This window comes from Myxine glutinosa, chromosome 8, assembly GCF_964187855.1.
Source record: "Myxine glutinosa chromosome 8, kmMyxGlut1.1, whole genome shotgun sequence".
Taxonomy (NCBI): domain Eukaryota; kingdom Metazoa; phylum Chordata; class Myxini; order Myxiniformes; family Myxinidae; genus Myxine; species Myxine glutinosa.
Window position 1 is genome coordinate 50,036,038 of NC_136268.1, and position 25,713 is coordinate 50,061,750.

At 41.7% G+C, this 25,713-nt stretch overlaps 1 protein-coding gene across 4 annotated transcripts in view; it reads left to right on the plus strand.

Moving 5' to 3' along the window:
• Nucleotides 1–25,713, plus strand: part of LOC137432478 (rho guanine nucleotide exchange factor 7) — a 147,893-nt gene that overhangs the window by 61,834 nt on the left and 60,346 nt on the right. For 3 of the 4 annotated variants that reach the window (XM_068124448.2, XM_068124452.2, XM_068124451.2), the window contains exon 3: nt 22,297–22,381. In XM_068124448.2, coding sequence (XP_067980549.2) covers nt 22,297–22,381 — 85 coding nt within the window. Of the gene's footprint in view, nt 1–22,296; nt 22,382–25,713 lie in introns of those variants that run through there. The other variant, XM_068124450.2, reaches the window with a different exon arrangement.

Sequence of the window (25,713 nt, forward strand, 5' to 3'; positions counted from 1 at the left end):
CTTGCTACCAGGCCAACTGTTGTAACCAGGCATTGGTCATGGATCCAGAGATGCCAGACCCACCTGACTGGGGCTGGACAAAGGAGACAACTGGGTGGCAGCCTCTTTGGACCACTCTTCCCGAAGCATCAAAATCGTGCCATGAATTGATCGACTGTGGCTGCAAGAAAGGGTGCACTGGACGCTGCAAGTGTGCCAAAGCTGCATTCAAGTGCACTGCACTGTGCTTCTGTTCTGGAGACTGTTAGATTTAGATCATTACCAATTTTCATCATTGCACTTGATTTAATGTAAGCTTTGGTGGACGTACTTGGTTAACTACAGTTATTTTTTCAGAGGTTATTGCATCATTCCTTGCAGTGTAAACACTTTTTTTTCATCATTTCTGGTCTTTGGGTGTTCTGTACCTATCCCTGTACCTGAAAAAATAAAGTTTTAAAAGTTCAAATGAACTTTTTCCAATAGCAGTTCCAACTGCAGTATCATAAAAATAGATATTTAACGTAATTTGACCTTGACCGTGACCTAAATGCATGTCCTTGAGTTCTGGCGATCTCAAAAGTATCACCAAATGAATGGGCATCCCCAATTTAGTTGGAAATGACACCTATAAGCGCGTTTGAACGTTAGACCCGGTGGACTGGCGGCCATTTTGGATTTGACCTCTCACGGTCCTCAGAGGTCAAATCTGACTTCCCTCCACATCTGAAAATAAACCTTATGGTATATACTAACTATGCTAGAAATTTCATGCTTTTCTCAAAAAATGCACAATTTGTTAAAATATGAGAGCTTATCTGCTGTACTATTAACCGAGGCACCTTTTGAGTTAGGAAGCTGATATTTGGACATGCCAATGACCAGGTGATTTGGCTGCAAAGGCTATTTTTGATTTATTAATTAATCAATTAATCAATGAATCGATTAATTATTTAATTATTCGATTAATGACTAAAAAAAAAAATTTTTTTTAAGTTACAGATTCTGATGAAATGGTGGTGGTTTATGTGTTCTCTGACCGAATTGATTAACAATTTAATTTTTTATGATTATTATTTATTTATTTTCATTATTAATCATTTATTTATTTTCTTTCTCATTTGGCCAATATCTCAGGCACCTTTTGAGCTCGGAAGCTAATATTTGGACATGAGTGACCAAGTGATGTGACTATCAAGGATATTTTTGATTTATTGATTAATCAATTAATCGACTAATTATTTAATTATTCGATTAAGTACTAAAAAAAATTTATTTTTTTTTCAGTTACAGATTCTGATGAAATGGTGGTGGTTTATGTGTTCTGTGACCGAATTGATTAATAATTTAATTTTTTAATGATAATTATTTATTTATTTTCATTATTAATCATTTATTTATTTTCTTTCTCATTTGGCCAATATCTCAGGCACCTTTTGAGCTGGGAAGCTAATATTTGGACATGACAGTGACCAAGTGATGTGGCTATCAAGGATATTTTTGATTTATTGATTAATCATCTAATCGATTAATTATTTATTGATTAATCGATTAATTATTTATTGATTAATCAATTTATTATTAAAATTTTTATTAATGAGTTATTTAATTAAATTTCTAAAAGATACATCTTCGGATGAAGCACTAGTGGTTTAGTTATGCTATTAGCCAATTGATTAAGAAAATATTTTGTGATAATCTTTTATTGATTTTAATTATACAATTAATCAATCAATTAGTGTACACCTCTCCCTCCCAATGCAGCCTCTCTGAGCTGCACTGCAGTATTGCCGGGCGCCGGAGGCACCCCGGCAATGCCGCGCTGTAGGATATTTAATTATTTGGCATGGCGGCGGTGTACTTTAAATGTATGTGCACTTGTTTTCTTTCTTGTTTGTTTGTTTGTCCGGGCGATATCTCAGCCATCCTTTGAGCTAGGAAGCTGAAATTTCGGCACAATAGTGAGCAAGACCTTTGTCAAAAACTGTATTTTTGTTTTTTGATTAATCAATTAATTGAGGAGTTATTTAATTATTAGCGATTAATTAAGTACTTATTTAATTAATCAAATTTCCTTTCTCTTCTGACCATTAACTCAGGCACCTTTTGAGTTAGGAAGCTGATATTTGGACATGCCAATGACCAGGTGATTTGGCTGCAAAGGCTATTTTTGATTTATTAATTAATCAATTAATCAATTAATCGATTAATTATTTCATTATTTGATCAATGACAATTTTTTTTTTTTTTTAAGTTACAGATTCTGATGAAATGGTGGTGGTTTATGTGTTCTCTGACCGAATTGATTATTAATTTAATTTTTTAATGATTATTATTTATTTATTTTCATTATTAATCATTTATTTCTTTTCTTTCTCATTTGGCCAATATCTCAGGCACCTTTTGAGCTGGGAAGCTAATATTTGGACATGACAGTGACCAAGTGATGTGGCTTTCAAGGATATTTGTGATTTATTGATTAATCATTTAATCGATTAATTATTTAATTATTCGATGAATGACCTAATTAATTAATTTTTTTAGTTACAGATTCGGATGAAATGGTGGTGGTTTATCAAGGATATTTTTGATTTATTGATAAATCATTTAATCGATTAATTATTTATTGATTAATCGATTAATTATTTATTGATTAATCGATTAATTATTTATTGATTAATCAATTAATTTTTTTATTTTTTATTAATGACCTATTTAATTAAATTTCTAAAAGATACAACTTTGGATGAAGCACTAGTGGTTTAGTTATGCTATTAGCCAATTGATTAAGAAAATATTTTGTGATAATCTTTTATTGATTTTAATTATACAATTAATCAATCAATTAGTGTACACCTCTCCCTCCCAATGCAGCCTCTATGAGCTGCACTGCGGTATTGCCGCGCGCCGTAGGCGCCATAGGCGCCCCGGCAATGCCGCGCTGTTGGATATTTAATTATTTGGCATGGGGGCGGTGTACTTTGAATGTTTCTTTACTTGTCTTGTTTGTTTTCTTGTTTTCTTGTTTTCTTGTTGTACACCGCACCTTTCCTATGCCATCTCCAGGCATTGCAAATCGTCATTGCTGAGCACCGAAGGGGGCTCGGCAGTGACGCACGCTGAAAGGGAGTACTCAGTTTTCACTCTGGTTGTTTGTTTTCTTTCTTGTTTTCTTGTTTTCTTGTTTGTTTGTCCGGGCGATATCTCAGCCATCCTTTGAGATAGGAAGCTGAAATTTCGGCACAATTATAGTGAGCAAGTCCTTTGTCAAAAACGGTATTTTTTTGTTTTTTGATTAATCAATTAATTGAGGAGTTATTTAATTATTAGCGATTAATTAAGTACTTATTTAATTAATCGAATTTCCTTTCTCTTCTGACCATTAACCGAGGCACCTTTTGAGTTAGGAAGCTGATATTTGGACATGCCAATGACCAGGTGATTTGGCTGCAAAGGCTATTTTTGATTTATTAATTAATCAATTAATCGATTAATGATTTAATTATTCGATTAATGACTAAATTTTTTTTTTTTTTTTAAAGTTACAGATTCTGATGAAATGGTGGTGGTTTATGTGTTCTCTGACCGAATTGATTAATAATTACATTTTTTAATGATTATTATTTTTTTTTTTTCATTATTAATCATTTATTTCTTTTCTTTCTCATTTGGCCAATATCTCAGGCACCTTTTGAGCTCGGAAGCTAATATTTGGACATGAGTGACCAAGTGATGTGGCTATCAAGGATATTTTTGATTTATTGATTAATCAATTAATCAATTAATCGATTACTTATTTAATTATTCGATTAATTACTAAAAAAAAAAATATATATTTCAGTTACAGATTCTTATGAAATGGTGGTGGTTTATGTGTTCTGTGACCGAATTGATTAATAATTTAATTTTTTCATGATTATTATTTATTTATTTTCATTATTAATCATTTATTTATTTTCTTTCTCATTTGGCCAATATCTCAGGCACCTTTTGAGCTGGGAAGCTAATATTTGGACATGACAGTGACCAAGTGATGTGGCTATCAAGGATATTTTTGATTTATTGATTAATCATTTAATCGATTAATTATTTATTGATTTATCGATTAATTATTTATTGATTAATCAATTAATTATTTAATTTTTTATTAATGAGTTATTAAATTACATTTCTAAAAGATACATCTTCGGATGAAGCACTAGTGGTTTAGTTATGCTATTAGCCAATTGATTATGAAAATATTTTGTGATAATCTTTTATTGATTTTAATTATACAATTAATCAATCAATTAGTGTACACCTCTCCCTCCTAATGCAGCCTCTATGAGCTGCACTGCGGTATTGCCGGGCGCCGGAGGCGCCCCGGCAATGCCGCGCTGTAGGATATTTAATTATTTGGCATGGGGGCGGTGTACTTTGAATATATCTGTACTTGTTTGTTTGTCTATTTGCCCGCACAGAATAAATATGATTTTCTCTGCAACCGTTGGTCCCCGATTGACAGAACATTTTCACCATAGGTGCACCTCCACCTATATAATTTTTTTAAATGATAATTATGATGTCATAGGTTGCATGGTACGGGCGCCATCTTGGAAAAACCGAAAAAACGTTGCACCTCGATATCTCCGAAAGTGCTGCATAGAAACAATTGAGACATGGCTCATTGTAAAGAACTCTCCATGGGGAATACAATATGTTAACGAAGATGTCATATGTGCGTGCTCCATTATGACGTCATAATTCGACAAGTACAAAACTTCATCCGATCTAGTTAAAATTTCTGGAGCGTCATCTAGGGATAAATTGTCAGAGAAAATTTTTATGACGTCATAGGTCACGTGGTATGGCCGCCATCTTGGAAAAACCGAAAACCTTTCAACATCTATATCTCCGAAAGCGCTGCATATAAAAAATTGAGACATGGCTCATCGTGAAGAACTCTCCATGGGGAATAAAATATGTTAATGATGATGTCATAGGTGCCTCCATTATGACGTCATAATTTGACAAGTACAAACCTTCATCCAATAAAGATTAAATTTGTTGAGCATCATCTGGGGATAAATTGGTGGAGAAAAAAAAAAGATGACGTCATCGGTCACGTGGTTCGGCCGACATATTTGTTTTACCACAAAAGCCTTAAAAAACACTGAAAACACATCCTGGCAAGGGTTTGCAATCTCTCATTGCTCTTTATTGTTGTTGTTTGTTGAAGGTCGTACAAAGCTGATGACTGAGACCAATTTGAGAGGCCAAATGCTGTTTATGTAGTTGTTGGCTAGTATTTACAACATATTGTTCATTTTTAAAATAATAATATTAATTTTAAGTTTTAGATTACAGCTGCTGCTCTTAGCTGTCTGTTTTGAGGTGCTCTTCAGCTTCCAGGATCTATTCACTTAATTTTTGAGGTCTTGGTGTTTGGTCATTTTCTTCATCTCTGCGTTGTTTCGGCAAAAATCGCTGAGTACTCACATCTCAATTAGCAATGCCATTTTTATGCCTCTGCCAATGAAGTCGCCGGAGGCATTATTTATTTTACTTCCCTTGTTTTTGTAGCAAGACTGCAGCAAGAGATGAGGGAAACACACTGACAGCAGGGATGAGGTATAAAATGGAGGGAGACTTGGAGAAATAAAGAATGTGGGGAAGAATGAGGACTAAGGGAGGACACAGGGTGGACAAAATGGATGCAGAAGCAAACGTTGGAAAGTTTGAAAACTTTAAACTTGGAAAGAGGTGGGTTTGACAGGGGTTAATGGGGATAGAAATGATAATGATTTTGGATGGAAGATGATCTGAGATGATGATTATCAGCTGTCTTGAAGATCTGGAGAGAAGCTGGAGAAGTTTTTGCCGTTCAATACCTAAGTACTACATCCGGTCGCAAAGCTTTTTTTCTATGTTCACGCTCGATGGGATTATCAGGTCATACATGAACGTTACTTCTTTGTGCTCAATTATCGTTTTTAGTTCATATTTCCATGAGTTTTCTGAAATTGGAATATTCATTTTTTTTACAGATGTGCCAGTGGATTACTCTACTCCACATACCTTGTTGTGCGTTTGAGTGTACAGCTGCTCTGACATGAGATTTTTACATCCCGATAGGAGGTCACTCAAGCTTTCTGTTTCTACCCTGCAGAACCTACACTTGTCCAATTGACTCTGTCCTGCAATTTTCTTAAAGTCATGAGTGTAGTGTCCTTGGTCTTCCACATTTCTAATTATTCGTTCTCCATCCATGCTTCTTCTTAGCCATTTCAATGAGCCTTCTTTGTCTATGTCCAATCTGTCAACTCTTTATATATATATATATATATATATATATATATATATATATATATATATATATATATATACATATACTGTATATATATATATACAGTGGAACCTTGACTTACGAGTTTAATTCGTTCCGTGACCGAGCTCGTAACTCAAATTGCTCGTATCTCAAATCAAATTTCCCCATTGAAATGCATTGAAATGCTATTAATCCGTTCCAGCCCGCCAAAAACCACACCAATTTTTAAAAAAATATACAGTATATATAAAAATATCTCGCGCTTTATATTTCACCTGTATGCAGCATACAAGTTGGCAGGATGGCCTGGACTGGAGGTACGCACACTTGACTCTAAAGTCTAAACTGTCCAGCCTGGGTTTGAATCCCGACCCAGCTATAACCTGTCATGGGTGAATCACAGGCAGGGTGATTCATCAATGTGTGTACCGCTAAACTGGGCGCCCCGTTTGCGTCCCATTAGTTGTTGGATGTTAAGGATCTCACCGTGTTTTCCACAAAGAGAAGGCGAGCTATCGCCGGCATTCTGAACAAGTTGTGGCCTGGCATGCTGTTCTCCTCTGCCGTTATATACGTCCTCCTCGACACCTCGCTCATGTTTTTCGACGATTGCGTGTTTTATATCCAAGCACATCATCCTCTTCTTCTTCTCAGCACTGCACTTGCCACTCACTTTCTTAGGCCCCATGGTTAAAACTAAGAAATTTTCCAAAATAACCGAAATGCGTAAACTAAAATGCAGCGCTATACGATAGAGATACTGTACGTGCACGGCCAGATAACCACGTGACCAGAACCCACCTGGCGGCAAAACTCAAAATAACCGAAATGCGAAAACTAAAATGCAGCGCTATACGATAGAGATACTGTACGTGCACGGCCAGATAACCACGTGACCAGAACCCACCTGGCGGCAAAACTCAAAATAACCGAAATGCGAAAACTAAAATGCAGCGCTATACGACAAAGATACTGTACTTGAACGGCAAGATAACCACGTGACCGGGTGGCGAAAGCTCGTAACTCGGATCTCGGCTCGCATCTCAAAGCAATAAACCGCCGGAGCGACGGCTCGTATCTCGAAAAACTCGTAAGTTGGGGCACTCGTAAGTCAAGGTTCCACTGTATATATATATATATATATATATATATATATATATATATATATATATATATATATATATATATATATATATATATATATATATACATATATATATATATATATTATATATATGTATATATATATAATTATATATATATATATATATATATATATATATATATATATATATATATATATATATATATATATATATATATATATATAATATATATATATATATGTACATATATGTATATATATATATATATATATATATATATATATATATATATATATATATATATATATATATATATATATATATATTGCGGTTTTGAGAGTGTAAATATAACATCATTAAAGGTTAAAGGTTTGCCCCCATAGTTAGTCCACAAGCAACACGTAGGCCCATTTAGGATATTAGTTATGTCATAGTCTGTGTGAGGATAAGGCCATTTCCCTAGTATCATCTGCGTTGTGTAAAAGAAATAATTAGAGGCCCCGTTCATTTTGCCTCCACCCTCCAAATCTACCTTGTTGGGCAGCATCCATCCCGCGCCCCATTTTTGGCTATTGCACCTCGCATTAGGATCCTCATTAGTCAAGGGACACGAGGTAGGCCTGAGAGAGGATGGGGCCGGCGTTGAGGTCGGGGAACGGCAGTGGGAGACGGTAAGAGCCACTAACCAATCAGGGCTCGGTGACATGGCGTGATAGGGAATGGTAACGGCGTGCCTATATAAGCGCGCACAAAGCCCTTGAAGAGGATTTACAGAGGGAGCTCGTGGTAAAAGGACTTGCAAGGAATCGCGCTTTGTGAAAGGACTTGTTGGGAGAGCGCATTGTACGAGAACTTCTGCGGGAGAGGCGCTTTGCCATTGAACTGTATTGGGAGCGCATATAGCGCCGGTTCATCTATCACGTACGCGGCCAGCCGGCCATGACCGCAAGTATAACTGCCAAGCCCGGTTCATCTATTACGTACGTGACCGTGGTCACAAGTAACCGCCCAGCCAGCCTTACCTTTCGCCCCGCATTTAATCCCGTGTGCGCCAACGACCCGCGGGGAGCTTCTGCCGTCCTGACCATCTTCTTCGCGGTGCGAGTCGGGGACCGGAGCGAACTGTCTGGACGCCATCATCCCTGGACCATCAACCTGACCATCTGCAATCCCTGTGTGAGTGTCTGAGTGTGAAACGGGCCTGTGTCCTGGGATAAGTTAAGACTGTATAAGGCTGCACTGTGTGTTATTCTTATTCTTGGTACTGTACATAGTGTAATAAACCAATTGTTCTTCCTTGTTTCTTCCTGATTCGACCGTATCAGTGATTTCCCCCATTGGGTAAGCGTGGCACGATCAGAACAGCTCAGATCGGGTTTAGTCATTGTTAACGGCTCGGATCACGGTTCGCTACCGCCCGGCGTTTCCACCTATAACCGTGATTCGGGCGGGGCTTCTTTCCTTGCTTCCTCGGCAGCGTTGGTAATTAGGTATTAGTGATCAGTCCTATGACCCTACCTAACGCTGTCCGGACGTGACGTCATAGCCCCGGATCCCGTCGTCTAGTCAAAGACAAGGGGACTAACCCCCCCTTGGTAAGGGGAAAGGCCGACCAGGAGATCCGCAACTATATATATATATATATATATATATATATATATATACATATATATATATATATATATATATATATATATATATATATATATATATATATATATATATATATATATATATATATATATATATATATATATATATATATATATATATATATATATATATATATATATATATACAGCCACGTGAAAAAGTAAGTACACCCCGTGTAAAGTTTTGACTTTTTCAACATATTTCAACATACAGCTATTTGATCTTCATTTCAACAATATTGAAAGATAAAGGTGATATAATAAAACAAATATCATGAAACATTTACATTTTGTAGTCCATTGTATAATTTAAATAAACATAAATGCAAATTTCGCATGTGGAAAAAGTAAGTACACCCCTACATTTATCACTACTTCAAATACCTAAAATTAGAATCAGGTGCACCAGCTCAGGTGCAAATGATTAGAACATCGTTAGAGAGGATCTTGGAGGAACCTGTCTTATTTAAACCTCAGACATTTAGTTTGGTTTGCTCTTTGTTGTTGAAGTGTGCGGCGTCACCATGCCTAGATCAAAAGAGCTCGCTGAGGCCTTCAGAAAGAAGGTTATAGATGCCTACGAGTCTGGGAAGGGATTTTAAAAATATCTCCAAACAATTTGAAATCATTAATTCGACTGTCCAGAAGATCATCTACAAGTGGAGAAGATTCCAAACAACTGCCAAATTGTTCAGGCCAGGCCGCTCCAGCAAGTTCAGCCTGAGAGCAGACCACAAGATGCTGAAAGAAGTCTCTAAGAACCCCCAGAATGTCATCACGGGACCTACATTTAGCTCTTGCCACTGTTGATGTCAAAGTGCAACGAGTCTACCATTAGAAAGAGGCTGAACAAATTTGATCTACATGGGAGGTGTGCCAGGAGGAAATCTTTGCTGTCCAGAAAGAACATCAGGGCAAGACTAAAGTTTGCCAATGAACACCTAGGCAAAGAGCAGCACTTCTGGAACAATGTGCTCTGGACAGATGAGTCAAAGGTAGAGCTATTTGGCCACAGTACCAGAAGACATGTTTGGCGAAAACCAAAGACAGCATTTGACCACAAAAATCTGATACCAACTGTAAAGCATGGTGGTGGAAATATTATGGTTTGGGGCAGCAGGGCCAGGGCAGCTCACCATCATAGAATCTACTATGAATTCTTCATTGTACCAGAGGGTGCTTGAGGATAATGTGAGGCCATCTGTCGGAGTGTTGAAGCTCAACCCAAGGTGGACCTTGCAACATGACAATGACCCTAAACATACCAGTAAATCCACCAAGGAATGGCTGAAAAGAAAGAAATGGAGGGTTCTGGAATGGCCAAGTCAAAGCCCGGATCTAAATCCCATCGAGATGTTGTGGGGGGATTTGAAACGAGCTGTGCACGCAAGAAACCCCTCAAACATCGCACAGCTGAAAGAATTCTGCATGGAGGAGTGGGCAAAAATTTCTCCCAGTCGATGTCAGAGACTGGTAGACAGTTATAAGAAATGCCTACTTGAGGTTGTTTCTGCCAAAGGGGGCAATACCACCTATTAGAGCCAAGGGTGTACTTACTTTTTCCACATGCGAAATTTGCATTTATGTTTATTTAAATTATACAATGGACTACAAAATGTAAATGTTTCATATTTGTTAATTATATCACCTTTATCTATCAATATTGTTGAAATGAAGATCAAATAGCTGTATGTTGAAATATGTTGAAAAAGTCAAAACTTTACATGGGGTGTATTTACTTTTTCACGTGACTGTATATATATATTTGTGCACTTTTATTGTTTTCCACAGTTGTCGGTGTAGATATTGTTGCGATCGTTCAAAAATCCCACTCCTTGACAACAATTTTGTTGCGTGATTCCCCTCAGTTAATACCGGAAAATCACGAATACCTTCAAGGTGCACGCGTCAAGGTGCACACGTGACCGAAGACAGTGATCGAAGTGAGTGTAACGCACGCCTTTATTCAATTGCGTGCCGAGCGGATTTGCACGGTGTGGAAAGTGGCGTTACCTCACGAGATTTATGGACCTGAATCTTGCCAAATTCGGTCTCGGATGATGCTCGGCCAATGGAGAAAAGATGTATCCGAACAGGTTGTAAAGTAACCAAATGTTCAGCCTTTTATTTAGAAGGCACAGAGAATAGACAAAAGATACAGCTTATCAATTCTTACCTAATATAACCCCGACTTGGCGCCTTCACACTCACTCTCACACAGGGGAAAAGACACTGGTTATTGGCGTACCGATGTACGTGCTGGAATTGCTTCGCTGGTGACCACGTGGTCTGGTGTGCGTGGCTCGCAGTTGAATACCCGATACGGACGTGCAGCCTGGATGAGGTAAGGTCCGAAGGACGAACCGCCGCCTCGAAGTTGGCACGGACGAACTTCAGCACAGGTAGATGAACTTCAGCACAGGTAGATGAACTTCAGCGCAGGTAGATGAACTTCAGCGCAGGTAGATGAACTTCAGCGCAGGTTGGACAAGCTTGCAGGTCGTCCGGATGGCGCAAGAGATCGGCAAAGAGCGATGGGTCTCGGGCGTTGCCGCAAAAAGCAAGAGAGTACAGAGCAGGAGGTCGTTGACGTGGCGAGGCGAAATGCAAGAGCACTATCTTCGGCGAGGCAGAGTCCAAGAGGGGTGTCGTCCACATGGCAAAATCCAAGCCAAGAGTTCAGAACAGGAGGTCGTAGCGCAGCAAAATCCAAAAGCAAAGAGAATGATAATGTGCTGGACGGGGGTTTTATCAGACCCGTCCACGCCCTTCAAAATGTTCCACAGCCTCCCATTGGCTGAGGCTTGTCGCATCATGGCGACGGGTTCCCGGCTCGCCATTGGTCACCTGGGCCGTGCTTTTGGCCACGCCTTCCTGCTCATAGTAATGGCTTCCCTTAACCACACGGAGGTTTGACATCCTGCTTAACTTCAACGCATATTGGTCTTGATTATGTTACATATTTAGGTGAATGTATGTAAATTACCATGCAGGTCTTTGCTTCCGTGTGTAGTATATTAAGTTGTTGTGTAGTTGTTGTGGTTGGAGGGTCAGGAGCCCTTCTGAAAGAGTGGCAGGAAACGGAAGTGGCCGGAAGCGGAAGTGACGGAAAGGGAGGAAAAAGACACGAGGGAAAGGAAGGTTTTTTCTTCTTCCTCGCCCCGCGACGACGAGAAGGTGGAATCGACCTTACGCTGCGCGGAAAACGCGCCGTTGCGAAACGTCTGGCGAGAGGAGTTACCTGGGCGGTAAATACCTTTTGACACGTCCAGTCACCGTGAGTTCGTGCACGAAACCAAGCGTCCGGGACAGTTTGCCCCGTCTACAAAGACGCGTACGGGTCCGCACGTTGGGCCTCGCTCGCGTCGGAAGCCGCGCTGGGTTTTGCCCCGTCTACAAAGACGCGTACGGGTCCGCACTTGGGGCCTCGCGCACGTTGGACGCCGCGCTGGGTTTGCCCCGTGGCTTGGCAAGGAGGTGCGCTGCAGCCGCGGCCCCAGTCCGAGACGGCACGTTTAGAGCACGTCCGCCCGGGGCTCGTTCAACCGCCCGTGTGCGGAGAGGAGAGACATTGACCACGGAGGGAGTCAGGAGTGGGGCTCACGTGAGGAATGTATAAGATTAAGATGGCCATCTTAGAGTTTGTGTAGATGAGTTCACATGGTTGTAATATTGATTGTGCCTGGTTGTGTATTGTTGATTGCTCGGGGAAAATCTCCGTGGTTGTGTCTTTGAAAGTGTTTGGTATCATTACCATTGGAAATATATACTTGCACATCAGTTGTCGCCTGGGTGAAATTCCTATGGATTGCGTGGCGAATGCGCCTATATAATACTATTTGCTGGCGAAGGTCCTCTCACGGTCCGGGGGTCACCGAGACCTGGTATGCACTGAGGGGACCACGTAACAGAATTGGGGGCTCGTCCGGGATCTAAAAGTGTATAAAATAATAAAATAATAATATTTTTGGTAATTAAAATTTATTAATTAATTATTAATTGGTAATATTTTTTTTTGAGAAATTGGGGAAAGTCTTGGGGTGAAGGTTAACAGGTGTTAACGATAGGCACCATGGCGTTTGTGGCACAGAACTTTGGGGTAACCCCGAGTGAGGCACAGTTCCGAGCGTTGCTAAAGTCGGATCTCTTGAAATTGGCCAAACATTTTAACTTGGAGGTCCGAACTAATTTGAGGAAGGCAGAGTTGCAGGCCACGGTGATACAATCTATGGTGGGATTAGGAACATGGGACGAGTTAGCCTGGGAGTGGCTACCCGAAGAACCAGAAGACGTTGAGCTCCGGAAACTGGAGTTGCAATTACGGAGCCAGGAACGGATAAAAGAAGAGGAAAGGAAAGCAGAAAAGGAAAGAGCAGAAGAAGAAAGGAAAGCAGAAGAGAGAAGAGAAGAGAAACAAGCACAAGAAAGGAGAGTGGAACGAGAACTCCAGGAAAGGTTAGCAGAAGAAGAAAGGAAAGCAGAAAAGGAAAGAGCAGAAGAAGAAAGGAAAGCAGAAAAAGAAAGAGCAGAAGAAGAAAGGAAAGCAGAAAAGGAAAGAGCAGAAGAAGAAAGGAAAGCAGAAAAGGAAAGAGCAGAAGAGGAAAGGAAAGCAGAAGAGAGGAGAGAAGAGAAACAAGCAGAGGAAAGGAGAGTGGAAAGAGAACTCCAGGAAAGAAGAGAAAAGGAACAAGCAGAGGAAAGGAGAGCTGCAAGGGACCTCGAAGCAGAGGAGAGAAAAGCGGAAAGGGAATTAAAGGAACGTGACATGCAGCTTCAGCAAGAAATCAAATTCAAGGAGCTGGAGTTAATGAGAGAACGGGGAGAGGCACCACCCTTGCTGACGGGGTCGACACCTAACCAGAAAACCTGGGATGTGGGCAGACATGTGAGGCTGGTTCCACCGTTCAGTGAAAAAGAAGTCGCGAAATTTTTTCCACACTTTGAGAAAGTGGCTCGACAATTAAACTGGCCGGAGGAGGCATGGACCATACTCGTGCAAAGTGTGCTGGTGGGGAAAGCTCAGGAAATTTATTCGGCGCTACCAATGGACCAATGTGCAGATTATGAGGTACTGAAGAAGCACATCCTCAAAGCCTATGAGTTGGTTCCGGAAGCTTACAGGCAAAAATTCAGGAATGCCAGGAAGAGGGAGAGTGAGACCCATGTGGAGTTTGCCAGAGTGAAAGAAAACATGTTTGATCGGTGGTGTGAGTCAAAAGGAGTCGGGAAAGACTTCGAGACATTGCGGGACTTGATCCTGGTGGAGGAATTCCAGCAGTGTGTCCACGAGGACATCAAAGTGTACCTGCAGGAAAAGAAGGTACCAAAGTTGTGGGACGCAGCCACCATGGCAGATGATTATGCCTTAACCCACCGAATAGGGGTCCACGAACCTAACTCCTCGCCTAGATCTCCGCAGGGGAGGTGGGGAACAGCAGGTGCGGAGAACGACCATACATGGCGGCGGCCTCGAGATGATTATGGGGACAACTATGATACCCCACCGGTTCGAAATCAGAGGGATGCGGGCCCAAGACAAACTTATAGTTCGGGGGGCCCGAGGCAGACCCCGAGTTTTTCCTCCGGGCCTACTTGCGCGTTTTGCAAAAAACCTGGACACTTGATGTCCAGTTGTTACCTCATGAAAAGGGACAACCCAGAGCGGAGTCCGACTATTACAACTCCGAATGCGATGGCTAGCGTAAGAAATCGCCATCAAGAGGGTTACCAACCATTTATTTCCGAGGGGTTTGTGTCACTGGATGGAGCCTCGACTAACCGGAGACCGGTTAGGATATTGAGAGACACAGGGGCCCATCAATCTTTAATGCTTGAAGGCATTTTGCCATGGTCCGAGGAGACGGCAACGAGGGATAGTGTTCGTTTACAGGGGATCGGGGGCGGTGTTAGTGCTCCCCTTCAGGTCATCCAGTTGGAGTCCGATTTGGTGTCAGGACCGGTCACCGTCGGTTTACAAGCCACGTTTCCTGTAGAGGGTGTATCTGTGGTTCTCGGGAATGATTTGGCCGGGGGTCAAGTTTATGGTAACCTGAGGGTTGATAAAGAGCCCAGCAGGGAAAATAACACCACACCAGCTCGGGATGGTGACAAAAGTGCCAAGTTATTTGTAGGGGGACTGAACTTCAAAACAGAGGAAGAAGTTCTGACCTCTGTCTTCAACAGATATGGGCCGCTGGTGGAAGTGCGGTTGGTAAGAGACTGGGAAACGCAACAGTCAAGAGGGTTCGGCTTTGTCACGTTTGCCAGCACAAAAGACGCCAGAGAGGCAGAGAAGAATTGGAATGGCAAGGATTTGGAGGGTCGGACCATAACAGTAGGGAAGGCATTTCGTAGGCGTCGAGAGGTCTACAGGAGAGGACAACTGGGCGGTAGTTTTGGTGGTGGCCGCAGTCAATATTATTATGGAGGCTCCCTGAGTTACGGCCGCTCCCGAAGGAAGAATTGGCAAAGTAGTGGCCGAGAAGAAGACCGGTATTCAGGGGACTACAGGGACCAGTGGTCCCACCCTAATTATTAGGGACGTTCTGAGAAGTTGAAGCACTGAAGGCGGCGGAGCCGCCGAGCCAAGATTCCTACACGAATTAACCGTGAACGCCGTTCCTAAAGGCGTCCATGTAGTGAACTTTCCTGCACGGACTAACCGTGAACTCCACGTTCCTCAAGGCGCCCATGTAGAGAACTTTCCTGCACGGACTAACCGTGAACTCCACGTTCCTCAAGGCGCCCATGTAGAGAACTTTCCTGCACGGACTAACCGTGAACTCCGCGTTCCTAAAGGCATCCATGTAGTGAATACTCGGCTTGGCCTCCCGGAAAAGTGCTATCGAGTGGCTTAACTGGCTTTATTTTTAAGTGATAACTGTGCCCGGGGGGAACTGATAATGTGGGGGGGTTGAGTTATCTGGTTGTTTCTCCAAATTGGCCGGCAAAGAAAGTTTTCGCTGGGTTCAAACTTTCTTTCTTGAAGGGGGGGAGTGTTACATATTTAGGTGAATGTATGTAAATTACCATGCAGGTCTTTGCTTCCGTGTGTAGTATATTAAGTTGTTGTGTAGTTGTTGTGGTTGGAGGGTCAGGAGCCCTTCTGAAAGAGTGGCAGGAAACGGAAGTGGCCGGAAGCGGAAGTGACGGAAAGGGAGGAAAAAGACACGAGGGAAAGGAAGGTTTTTTCTTCTTCCTCGCCCCGCGACGACGAGAAGGTGGAATCGACCTTACGCTGCGCGGAAAACGCGCCGTTGCGAAACGTCTGGCGAGAGGAGTTACCTGGGCGGTAAATACCTTTTGACACGTCCAGTCACCGTGAGTTCGTGCACGAAACCAAGCGTCCGGGACAGTTTGCCCCGTCTACAAAGACGCGTACGGGTCCGCACGTTGGGCCTCGCTCGCGTCGGAAGCCGCGCTGGGTTTTGCCCCGTCTACAAAGACGCGTACGGGTCCGCACTTGGGGCCTCGCGCACGTTGGACGCCGCGCTGGGTTTGCCCCGTGGCTTGGCAAGGAGGTGCGCTGCAGCCGCGGCCCCAGTCCGAGACGGCACGTTTAGAGCACGTCCGCCCGGGGCTCGTTCAACCGCCCGTGTGCGGAGAGGAGAGACATTGACCACGGAGGGAGTCAGGAGTGGGGCTCACGTGAGGAATGTATAAGATTAAGATGGCCATCTTAGAGTTTGTGTAGATGAGTTCACATGGTTGTAATATTGATTGTGCCTGGTTGTGTATTGTTGATTGCTCGGGGAAAATCTCCGTGGTTGTGTCTTTGAAAGTGTTTGGTATCATTACCATTGGAAATATATACTTGCACATCAGTTGTCGCCTGGGTGAAATTCCTATGGATTGCGTGGCGAATGCGCCTATATAATACTATTTGCTGGCGAAGGTCCTCTCACGGTCCGGGGGTCACCGAGACCTGGTATGCACTGAGGGGACCACGTAACAATTACTACACAATGGGAAAGGGCTAATCTTTACATTCAATAAGACATATCTAACTACTGCAGGCTACATGTTGTCATGCAATTTAACTATAGGGGGTTTGCCTTTATGGCACAACCGCAACAATATGTTTTCTGTTGATATTTTGTTTTATATTTTTCTTTATTGCAGTCATTGGGGCTTTATTTGTTGCTGTTTCGGTCGGTTACATGCGTGACATCTTCCATTCACACTTGCCTTTGTCTTGCTTATTTGTTTGTGACATATTTGGAGGTCCCTCCTCTACTACGAGGAGTTAGTGTGTGTGTTTGTGTGTTTTTGCGCATGCATTCTATATATGACATTATTTAAGAGATGTGGATGCCCATTGTGCCTGCTTTTTTTTTCACTGCGGCCCTGTGATGAAAGCATTGTAGTACAAAATGGATTGTGACTGTGTTAGCACAAGACTGTGTAGGGTGTGTGTGCGCCTTGAATTTGTGCCTCGATAAAGGCTTCCAGGCTTCGGATTTGTACTTTACAGCTTTGCTTGGAAATGTCAAAGATTTTTATGCCTCCACAGCCGAAGGCCAGAGCCATTATTTTTTTGGGTCGTCTGCCCATTATCAGTTCTTTGTTACCACTATAACTTGCGATCGGACACTGAATAATTTCATCCAAACTTGGCACAATTATACAGTGGACTGCAAAGATGAACTGAATACATGTTGGGTTCAAAGGTCAATTGTATTTCCCTTTCATTGAAGATAATTTTGTTCCCACAATACCTTGTGAACCACTGCAGCTCAACCATTTCAAACAAACTTGGCACAAGTATGAACTGCAATACAATGATGAACCGATTCAACTTTGGGTTCAACAGGTCAAAGGTCATGTGTCCTTTTAAAATCATTTTGTAGACCATAACTTGAGTTACCAGCATCTGATATTGTCTCTCTTCTACTTGTATCTTTTTTCTCTCTCTCTCATCCTCACTCTCTCGTTAAGCAGGAAGCATGGCCTCACACGTGTCCCTCCAGCTCATGTGGCGGTCGAAGCAATTATTATCGCTGTCGGTGAAATTATCTGGGCTGAAAATGTCCTCGTAGCTTCGAGGATGAACAAGAAAGTTGTTGTTTTCGTTTTACAACAAAGTATGGTGGCGAGTGTTGTGGAATTTATCCATTGAGCCCGATATTTACATTCCAGTTTCACTGTTTAATTCGCCATCAGTAAAAATGCTGGTTTCCAATATCCCACCATTCTTGGAGGATGAAAAATTGAGCTTGCCCTTCGTCATTTTGGCACAGTCGTGTCCCGAATTTCAATGGTTCTTTTACAGTTTGAACAAGAACCGTCGTGATCTTGACATTAAATTCACGATAAAACATGATAACTACGATTATCAAATGTATGCAAGTATGCAACAACACAGGTGTCAACGTGTTATGCCTGTAATCAGCATGGACACCTGCGAAGGGATTGTCTGAATAATCTCCCTGAGGTTAATTCAGCGTCCAGAGCACCACACTACCTGAAGGACAGAATCTCTATCTTTGCCTGCAAGACAGGATTCTTCTTCTTCACCTGAGAGATAGGAATCACTTCCTTCACAAAATGCTCACCCAGCAGAGACAAATGATGCAGGTGATGGCTTCACGGTTGTCACGCGGAATAAAGCACAGAAGCGGGTAAATTATACCAAATTAGACAATCAAGTGAAACCCAAGAGGTCTCCTTCCTATGCGCAAGCGGTAAAAACACCTGTCAAACAATCACCTGAACCCATTCCCACGACTCATCTCCTGAGCAGCCCTGTACTCTTGTTGTGAGTACATGTGAAACTGTTGCTCCCAGTGTTCTCGATGAACCGGAGATCCCTCGTGGAGTAGATGAAACCTTCTCCCAACCCCCACCATGTGCAGATGCCACAGTTAAAATCGATGCACCGGATGTACAAATTGATTGTGATCTGGAGGTGGCTGTACCTGTAGCATCTGATCAAATTATTACTGAAGAACCGTGGGAACTAGTGGTTGACAGCATGGGTTATGAGTCTGATGGAACATCTTCTGTTGATTCGACCTTAAGTGACACAGGTAGCGATGTCCTTCCTCACAACCTTGAGGTTGATTCCTCAGTATCTCCCGATGCCGTTCCCGCCTTCTTACACAAAAGTTTTCACAAAAAGCGGATCAAAATTGAAGATCATTTTTCAGTTCTAGAAGATTTCAAGTGGCTCGAATAATGATTTCTAGACCGGATCGATACAACGTTGCAGACCCTCAACGTCACCGGTTAAGAAAATTTCTAAGTCATCTCGGAGCGAACTCAAAGACCATGGCTGATGTCGTGCTAATGACACATCACAATGAAACTACGCATTGCCAGCCTAAATATCAACGGTGGTCGCACATCTCTTCGTAAAGTGCAAGTTAAACAACTAATTGAGTGTAACAAGGTTGATATCTTGTTGTTGCAGGAAACTCATTCTACCGAAGGTTCTTCAGCTGGGTGGGAGTTGTTCCTTAAAGGGCATTGGTTCTCTAGCAATCTATCAAGCCCAATTGCTGGGATAGCCATCTTCTTTCGGCAAACTCTTCCTTTAACTTTGGTTTCCTTTAAAGAAATTGTGAAGGGATATTTAGCTTCGCTGACTTTCTCTGTTGGTCAGCAGTTTTTCACAATAGTCAATGTGTACGCACCAAGTACAAATGCTGAAAGTTCTTCCTTTTTTGACTGTCTCGACTTGTATCTTGCTGGTGTTCCCCCTGATCATTTTCTATGTCTTGGAGGAGATTTTAATTGCACACTTAACCCCTCCCTTGATAGGAAGAGCTGAGCCACATGCAGCCAGTACAAGACCTCGTGCTCGCTCAATCTCAAAATTCAAGTTGACTGACATTTAGAGATTGCAACATCCGATGCAGCAACAATTTACTTGGTGTCGCTGCTCCAACAATTTAGTGTCGCTAGCTCGATTTGATAAATTGTACGTTTCCGATCATTTCCTCAACCTCGTCTTAAACACCTCTATTCTCCCATCTGGGTTTTCCGATCATCACATCATTACTATGCGTTTTCAGTTGCCACTCATTAAGGTGGTGAGCCCTTATTGGAAGTTCAACACAACACTTCTTCAAAATGAATTATTTGTTGCATCTTTTAGGACCTTTTGGGCACATTATGTTGCGATAGATAAAGAGTTCTCGTGTTTACGTCAGTGGTGGGACAACGCTAAAGCTCAAATTAGAGTTTTTTGTAAAAAAAAATTCATGACAGCACTCGGGATCACGATGTAAATATAGATCTGGTGAAGACACAAATTCTTCACTTGCATGGTGGAAGTGCAGTGGAAGTTATCTTGCAAGTGGAAGCATGTCCATTGACGCAATCATGTCAAATTCTATTTTCTATTTTTTTTTTAAATCTCGATTCGGTTGTGATATAATAATGTTTTGGTGAAAAATACAATATTGTATTGTTGATGTCTTTACTTGTTGAGTTATCTCTAGAAAGAATTGCGATTACCTTTTAAGGATATGCTATAAGTGGATGTAAGTGTGTAACTTTCAAAAAAGTGTGTACTTTTACTTGTGAAATGTTGGGTTGTTGCAGGAGGCAGTTTTTGAGGTTTACAGTTGGTTATGGTTTTGAGTGCTCATGGAAAAGTTTTTTTTTCAAGCAACAAAGCATTGGTTGCGGACATCACATAAAGCGTCCATTGTAGAATTGTGTGTATGTGTACTATGGATATTGCTTCTTCTTTGTTGGTGATTTATAGGGAAACCACATTCAGATTTTGAAGACTGAGTTTGGCAATATCTTATCACTCTATATTTACCTCCACCACCAAAGGTGGGCAGAGGTTATGTTTTCACCCCTGTCTGTCTTATCTGTTTGTTTGGGAGCAGGGTATCTCAAAAAGTTGTAGGCTGATTCAGACAACACTTGGTGGACAGGTTGGGTGTTTCATAAGGACGAATTGATTTGATTTTGGTGAAAATTCAGGTCCGGATATGGGAATCGGACTTATTATCCCCGCGGTCTGGACTGATTGTGGCCGTGGTCCAGACTGATTATCTCCGCTGTTTGGAGTGATTATGCCCATGGTCCAGACTGATTATGCCCATGGTCCGGACTGACTATGCCCATGGTCCAGACTGACTATGCCCATGGTCCAGACTTATTATGCCTGTGGTCCGGACTGATTATGCCTGTGATCTGGACTGACTATGCCAATGGTCCAGACTGATTATGCTTGTGGTCCGGATGTGAACCGTCCTCGTTTTAAGTACCCTTGAGCTAGTGTCATCCTCTGCTGGCATCATTCCTTCCTTAAGTTGCGGATGTTGAGAAATATGATCTCACCCTTCTCATTTTGCTGTTTCCCCCCTTTTTCTTCTTTTATGTTTAGCCACACGCTTTAAGAAAAAAAATGGGTGGATATTGTAATCAGCTCCATCAGTCTGTCTTTGGGCAGAAACTCAACAAACTCAAAAGATCGAATACCGAAAAATGCAATTACAGGCACATTTAAAAATGAAACTCTGTATATGCAATCAGCATTGTGAGACACGAAATGTGTAACGATTTTTTTTTGACTTGACCCCCAGTTCATGCATGCCCTTGGGGATGGAGACATATGGTAATGGGGGAAAAACTTTTAACTCAAAATTTGATTTTGGGTAATTTCTGGTGGAGCTTTTTGTCATCTTTCAAATTTGCTTGAGGTGGGAAGTGTGGGGATTTGTGATGGCGCACCATCGACTTCGCTCTAGTTTTATTTGTTCTCGAAAATAAGATCCGTCGCTTCGCTGACAGAAATACCAATCTTTTCTGCAATGGCTAATCTATGGAGGAAGAAAAAAAAAGGATTCCTGGGAGATCCTGCTCTCCGTGCAGGGATAACCAAGTCACATGTTGTCATTTGCAGTTTTGACACGCAGGTCCATGTACCCATAAAAAAGAAAAGAAAAAATAGTATTTTTTTTTGGATTACAAACACTCCAGGGAGTTAGTTACCTGAATCCACCGTAGTTGGATTTATTGAAATCTGTTAATCCGTTCTCAAGTTGTAACACGACAAACAGACAAACAAATAGACAGACAGACACAGTTCCTTATATAATATAGATTTATTAAGGCAGATCAATGCTCAAGAGAACTATTTACAATATTCATACCATGCTATTCCTAACAAATATTTGTTATCAGGATTACAAAAGCCTTCCTAAATTGCCTTCGTCCAACAAGTGTCATTACTTTGTTTTATTTTATTAATTCAATTTTATTTTCTCTTTTTCCACCTTAATGACCGCAGCCCTTTGAGCCCAATGACCTGTGCAAGGGACAGAATTTTGACCAGGTGTTGAACTGCCTGGTGAGCCTGAACCGCAGTACAGCAGGTGGGGTGAGATCGACAGACAAGCACACATCCACACTGTTGATGAATACTTCTATATTCACGTGTGCAACCTGTTAATTTTGGCTTTTTGACTTGATTGCTTATGCATTCCATACTTGTTTTTGTGATTATTTATCAAGTTATGAATAGTTGTTAATAGCTGGCATTGTAAATTGGTGACAAATGTCCTTCAAATTGGTGTTGTCCTTCTGTTGTTTTATAATAAGTTCTGCTGTTCTAGCATGAAATGAATGAAGGTATTAGGGCAAAAAATTAGATTAACATTGGTAAATCGGATTTGAACTGGAGACCACCACCAGCATCATGAAGCAAGAGTACAGACTGCTTTGTCAGCCATCCTGCGACACGTCAAGCAGTGCACTTTCTAGTAGGGGAGCTCCCAATAGAGTTCGTGACCATTTTCCCGTGATCAAGGTTTGAAGGTTGATTTTGAAAGATAAAAATATATATAAAAAAATAAGCTTGGGTATCTTTTTTTAAAATGCGGGCTAACTCGGCCAGAGGACAAAATCCAAGATGTCCGCCAAAACCGCGAAATCGGGCATATTTCCGCCTACGTGAATGCTACATATACATATTGGGTGTCCATATGTGGGTTTTTCTGGGCCCAGATCTTGCATCTTACATCAGTCAAGTGATATTGTGACTTAAAATGATATTAAATGATTAATGTTGACCAAAATACAAGATGGCCACTGCAAAAAACCATGTATTGTATATGTTCATAATTGTGCATACCATAGATTCATCGCTGGCGTCTAAATACAGTTTTACATGACTAGTGTTTTCATTTATAACCTTACTGTTACTATGAATGACTTTTTGAGCAGGTAACGAACCAAGATGGCTGCCTCTCGCCCGTTAGATAAGCAGTTATGGCTACTGTACATTGTATCTATTGCAACGTCTTTTATTTGACACAATGTTCAAGGTTTTCATTTGCAATCAGTAAGAAAGAATTTATCTTTCTCTATTTTGTTTTATTATATTTACAGTGACATGACATTACATTTACAAGCAGTGATACACATTGCACAAGTAGCATATACGGTAGGGTTGAAAATGACAATAGTTGTTATAACAGTTTGTTTGTGTTGGATAGATTGAAATTGTTATTCACTGTCCGAATCGTCCGTCTCGGACCCAGACTCGACTGGATCATCCATAGTTGGGCTGCTTTCCAAAGCCTGAGTTAGTTTTTCTGGGAGTGCTGGGTGAATGTACCTCAATGGAAGACACATGCCTTCCTCGAGATGCCAGCCATGAGATAAAGGAGACGGTGGCGCATCAGGTTTTTCGTAGTTGAGCAACACGTAGGTTTGATAGTTCACTCTCTTGACTTTCAAATCGTGGGATTCTTTGTCTGGTGGAAGCCGCAGTATTGATTTCCTTTTCATTTGTCGCCACTTCCTGGCCCGAGCATCACACAGAGTGGTACTTTGTTTGTCCTTGTATATGTACCGTATGGTGTACAGCGTCATATGATCAAGCACCTGCTGAGGGACCGGTAGGTGTTTCCCTACTTCACTGAGGAACGCTCTAGCTTCAGGTGAAGTGGATGATATGTCGAAGATGGTTTTCTTCCCATGTCCAAAGAATGCTGCTGTTGTGTCTGAGCCGCTGTGGACGTGAAGAGGAACTATGATATCTGCTATTTCCTTCGGGCAGAAAGCTGTACAATCTATGAACTGCTTTTTGTACTTCATTGCGAGCACCCCTTCAGTTCTATGAGCAAATACGATGCCAATACAAGCACGTCCGTATCTTCTGCGTCGATGATAACAGGTGTTTCTATTCCAGCTTTACGTATTTGTGAGTAGATGAAGAACATGCATGTGTCTGCTTCTAACTGTTCACACTGGAAGTCTGTAACAGGCAAACCTGTCGATAGATTGACACATGTGGGCCCAACGCAGTAGACAAATTCAGTGTTAGAATAGTTTCGGTACAACACGCTGAACTCGTTTCTGAGAAAGATCTGTAGGTGCTGCTTGTTTGTTGCATTGTGGAAGAAGTCTTGAAATCCTTTGGCAGATGGGAATTTGTCCGACTGCTTGAAAAATACATTCTTGGAGCCATCTGAAAATCCAGAAGTGCTTTTTCGAAGCTTGCGTTCGCTATCCTTGACGGTCAGGGAAACATCATATCTGTCATTGACAAACACAACTTGTGATGCATATTTATGTCTGCTCATAATGACGGCGAACACCTTCGATGCGTAGTCTCCCCAGGTGTAGGAAATTCCATCAGCCTTTTCCCTGTCTTCTACCGATGGCGTAGACAAACGCCATATAAATCCCATGTCCAGGATCGCCGTGTACTTGTCTGGTGTTGGTTCCAACGCATGTAGCTTGAATTTTTCTACCAACTTAGATTTTTGCACTTTTTTCATGGTGCCGTTGATATTGAATATTGGCAGACATTCATCTGTGACTCGGTACGACATTATCTCTGACAAGGTGAAATTTTCGGTGTCATTTTCAGCAAGTGAGACAACTGCTGCCATCGCTCTGTTCTCCATTGCGTCTGACTTCATGATGCGCTCGCCAGTCTTGACTGAGGGTGGGTTGCTGAAGTTCCGTCTCAAATTCCTGTGAATGGTTGCATGGAAAGGTTTGTTGCTGCTGAACATTCTGTCTTCACAGAATGCCTTCAAGCATTTCTCGCCATCGGTGTGGACCGATTCAAAATCTTGAATGAGGTCATCAGAAGCTACCATTCCAGACTGTAGTGACTTCAAGACCTTGTTTTCTTCATTGAAAGGGTCACAGCCGAATTCAGTGATGCAGTTGTTAATATCTTGTACAGCTTGTTCGTCTTCCTTCATGCGAGTGGGAGCATTTTCACTGTGATGTCGTTTTGATTCTGATGTGCTGGCAAGATCATGCAGTGAGGATCGGACTCTATTAACATTGTTAGCATTTCGGGAATGTGACAGCAGCATCTTTTCGTTCTTCAAAATTTTGAGCCAGCCAGCTTTCATCTTTGAACCCTTGTTCATTGTCATCTCGATCCAGAGATCCAATGGCAAACATGAGTAAGGCTTTCCCGACATGGATTGAGCAAATAAGCCATCTCGCATGTATTGTGCTACATCCTCTGGGAGGGATTCCATTTCCAGCCAATACTCAACCAACCACCGTCCATATTTATCGTTGTCATAAATCTGGATCCATGGTAGCATTAAACGTAATGTCGACTTGAATTGTTCCCAGTTCTGGATTCTCAACGCATGCAGATTCATCATCAATATTTCAGTCATCTCCATAAATGTGATCCAGTACTTTGCCATTGAACCAACGGACTCCTCAA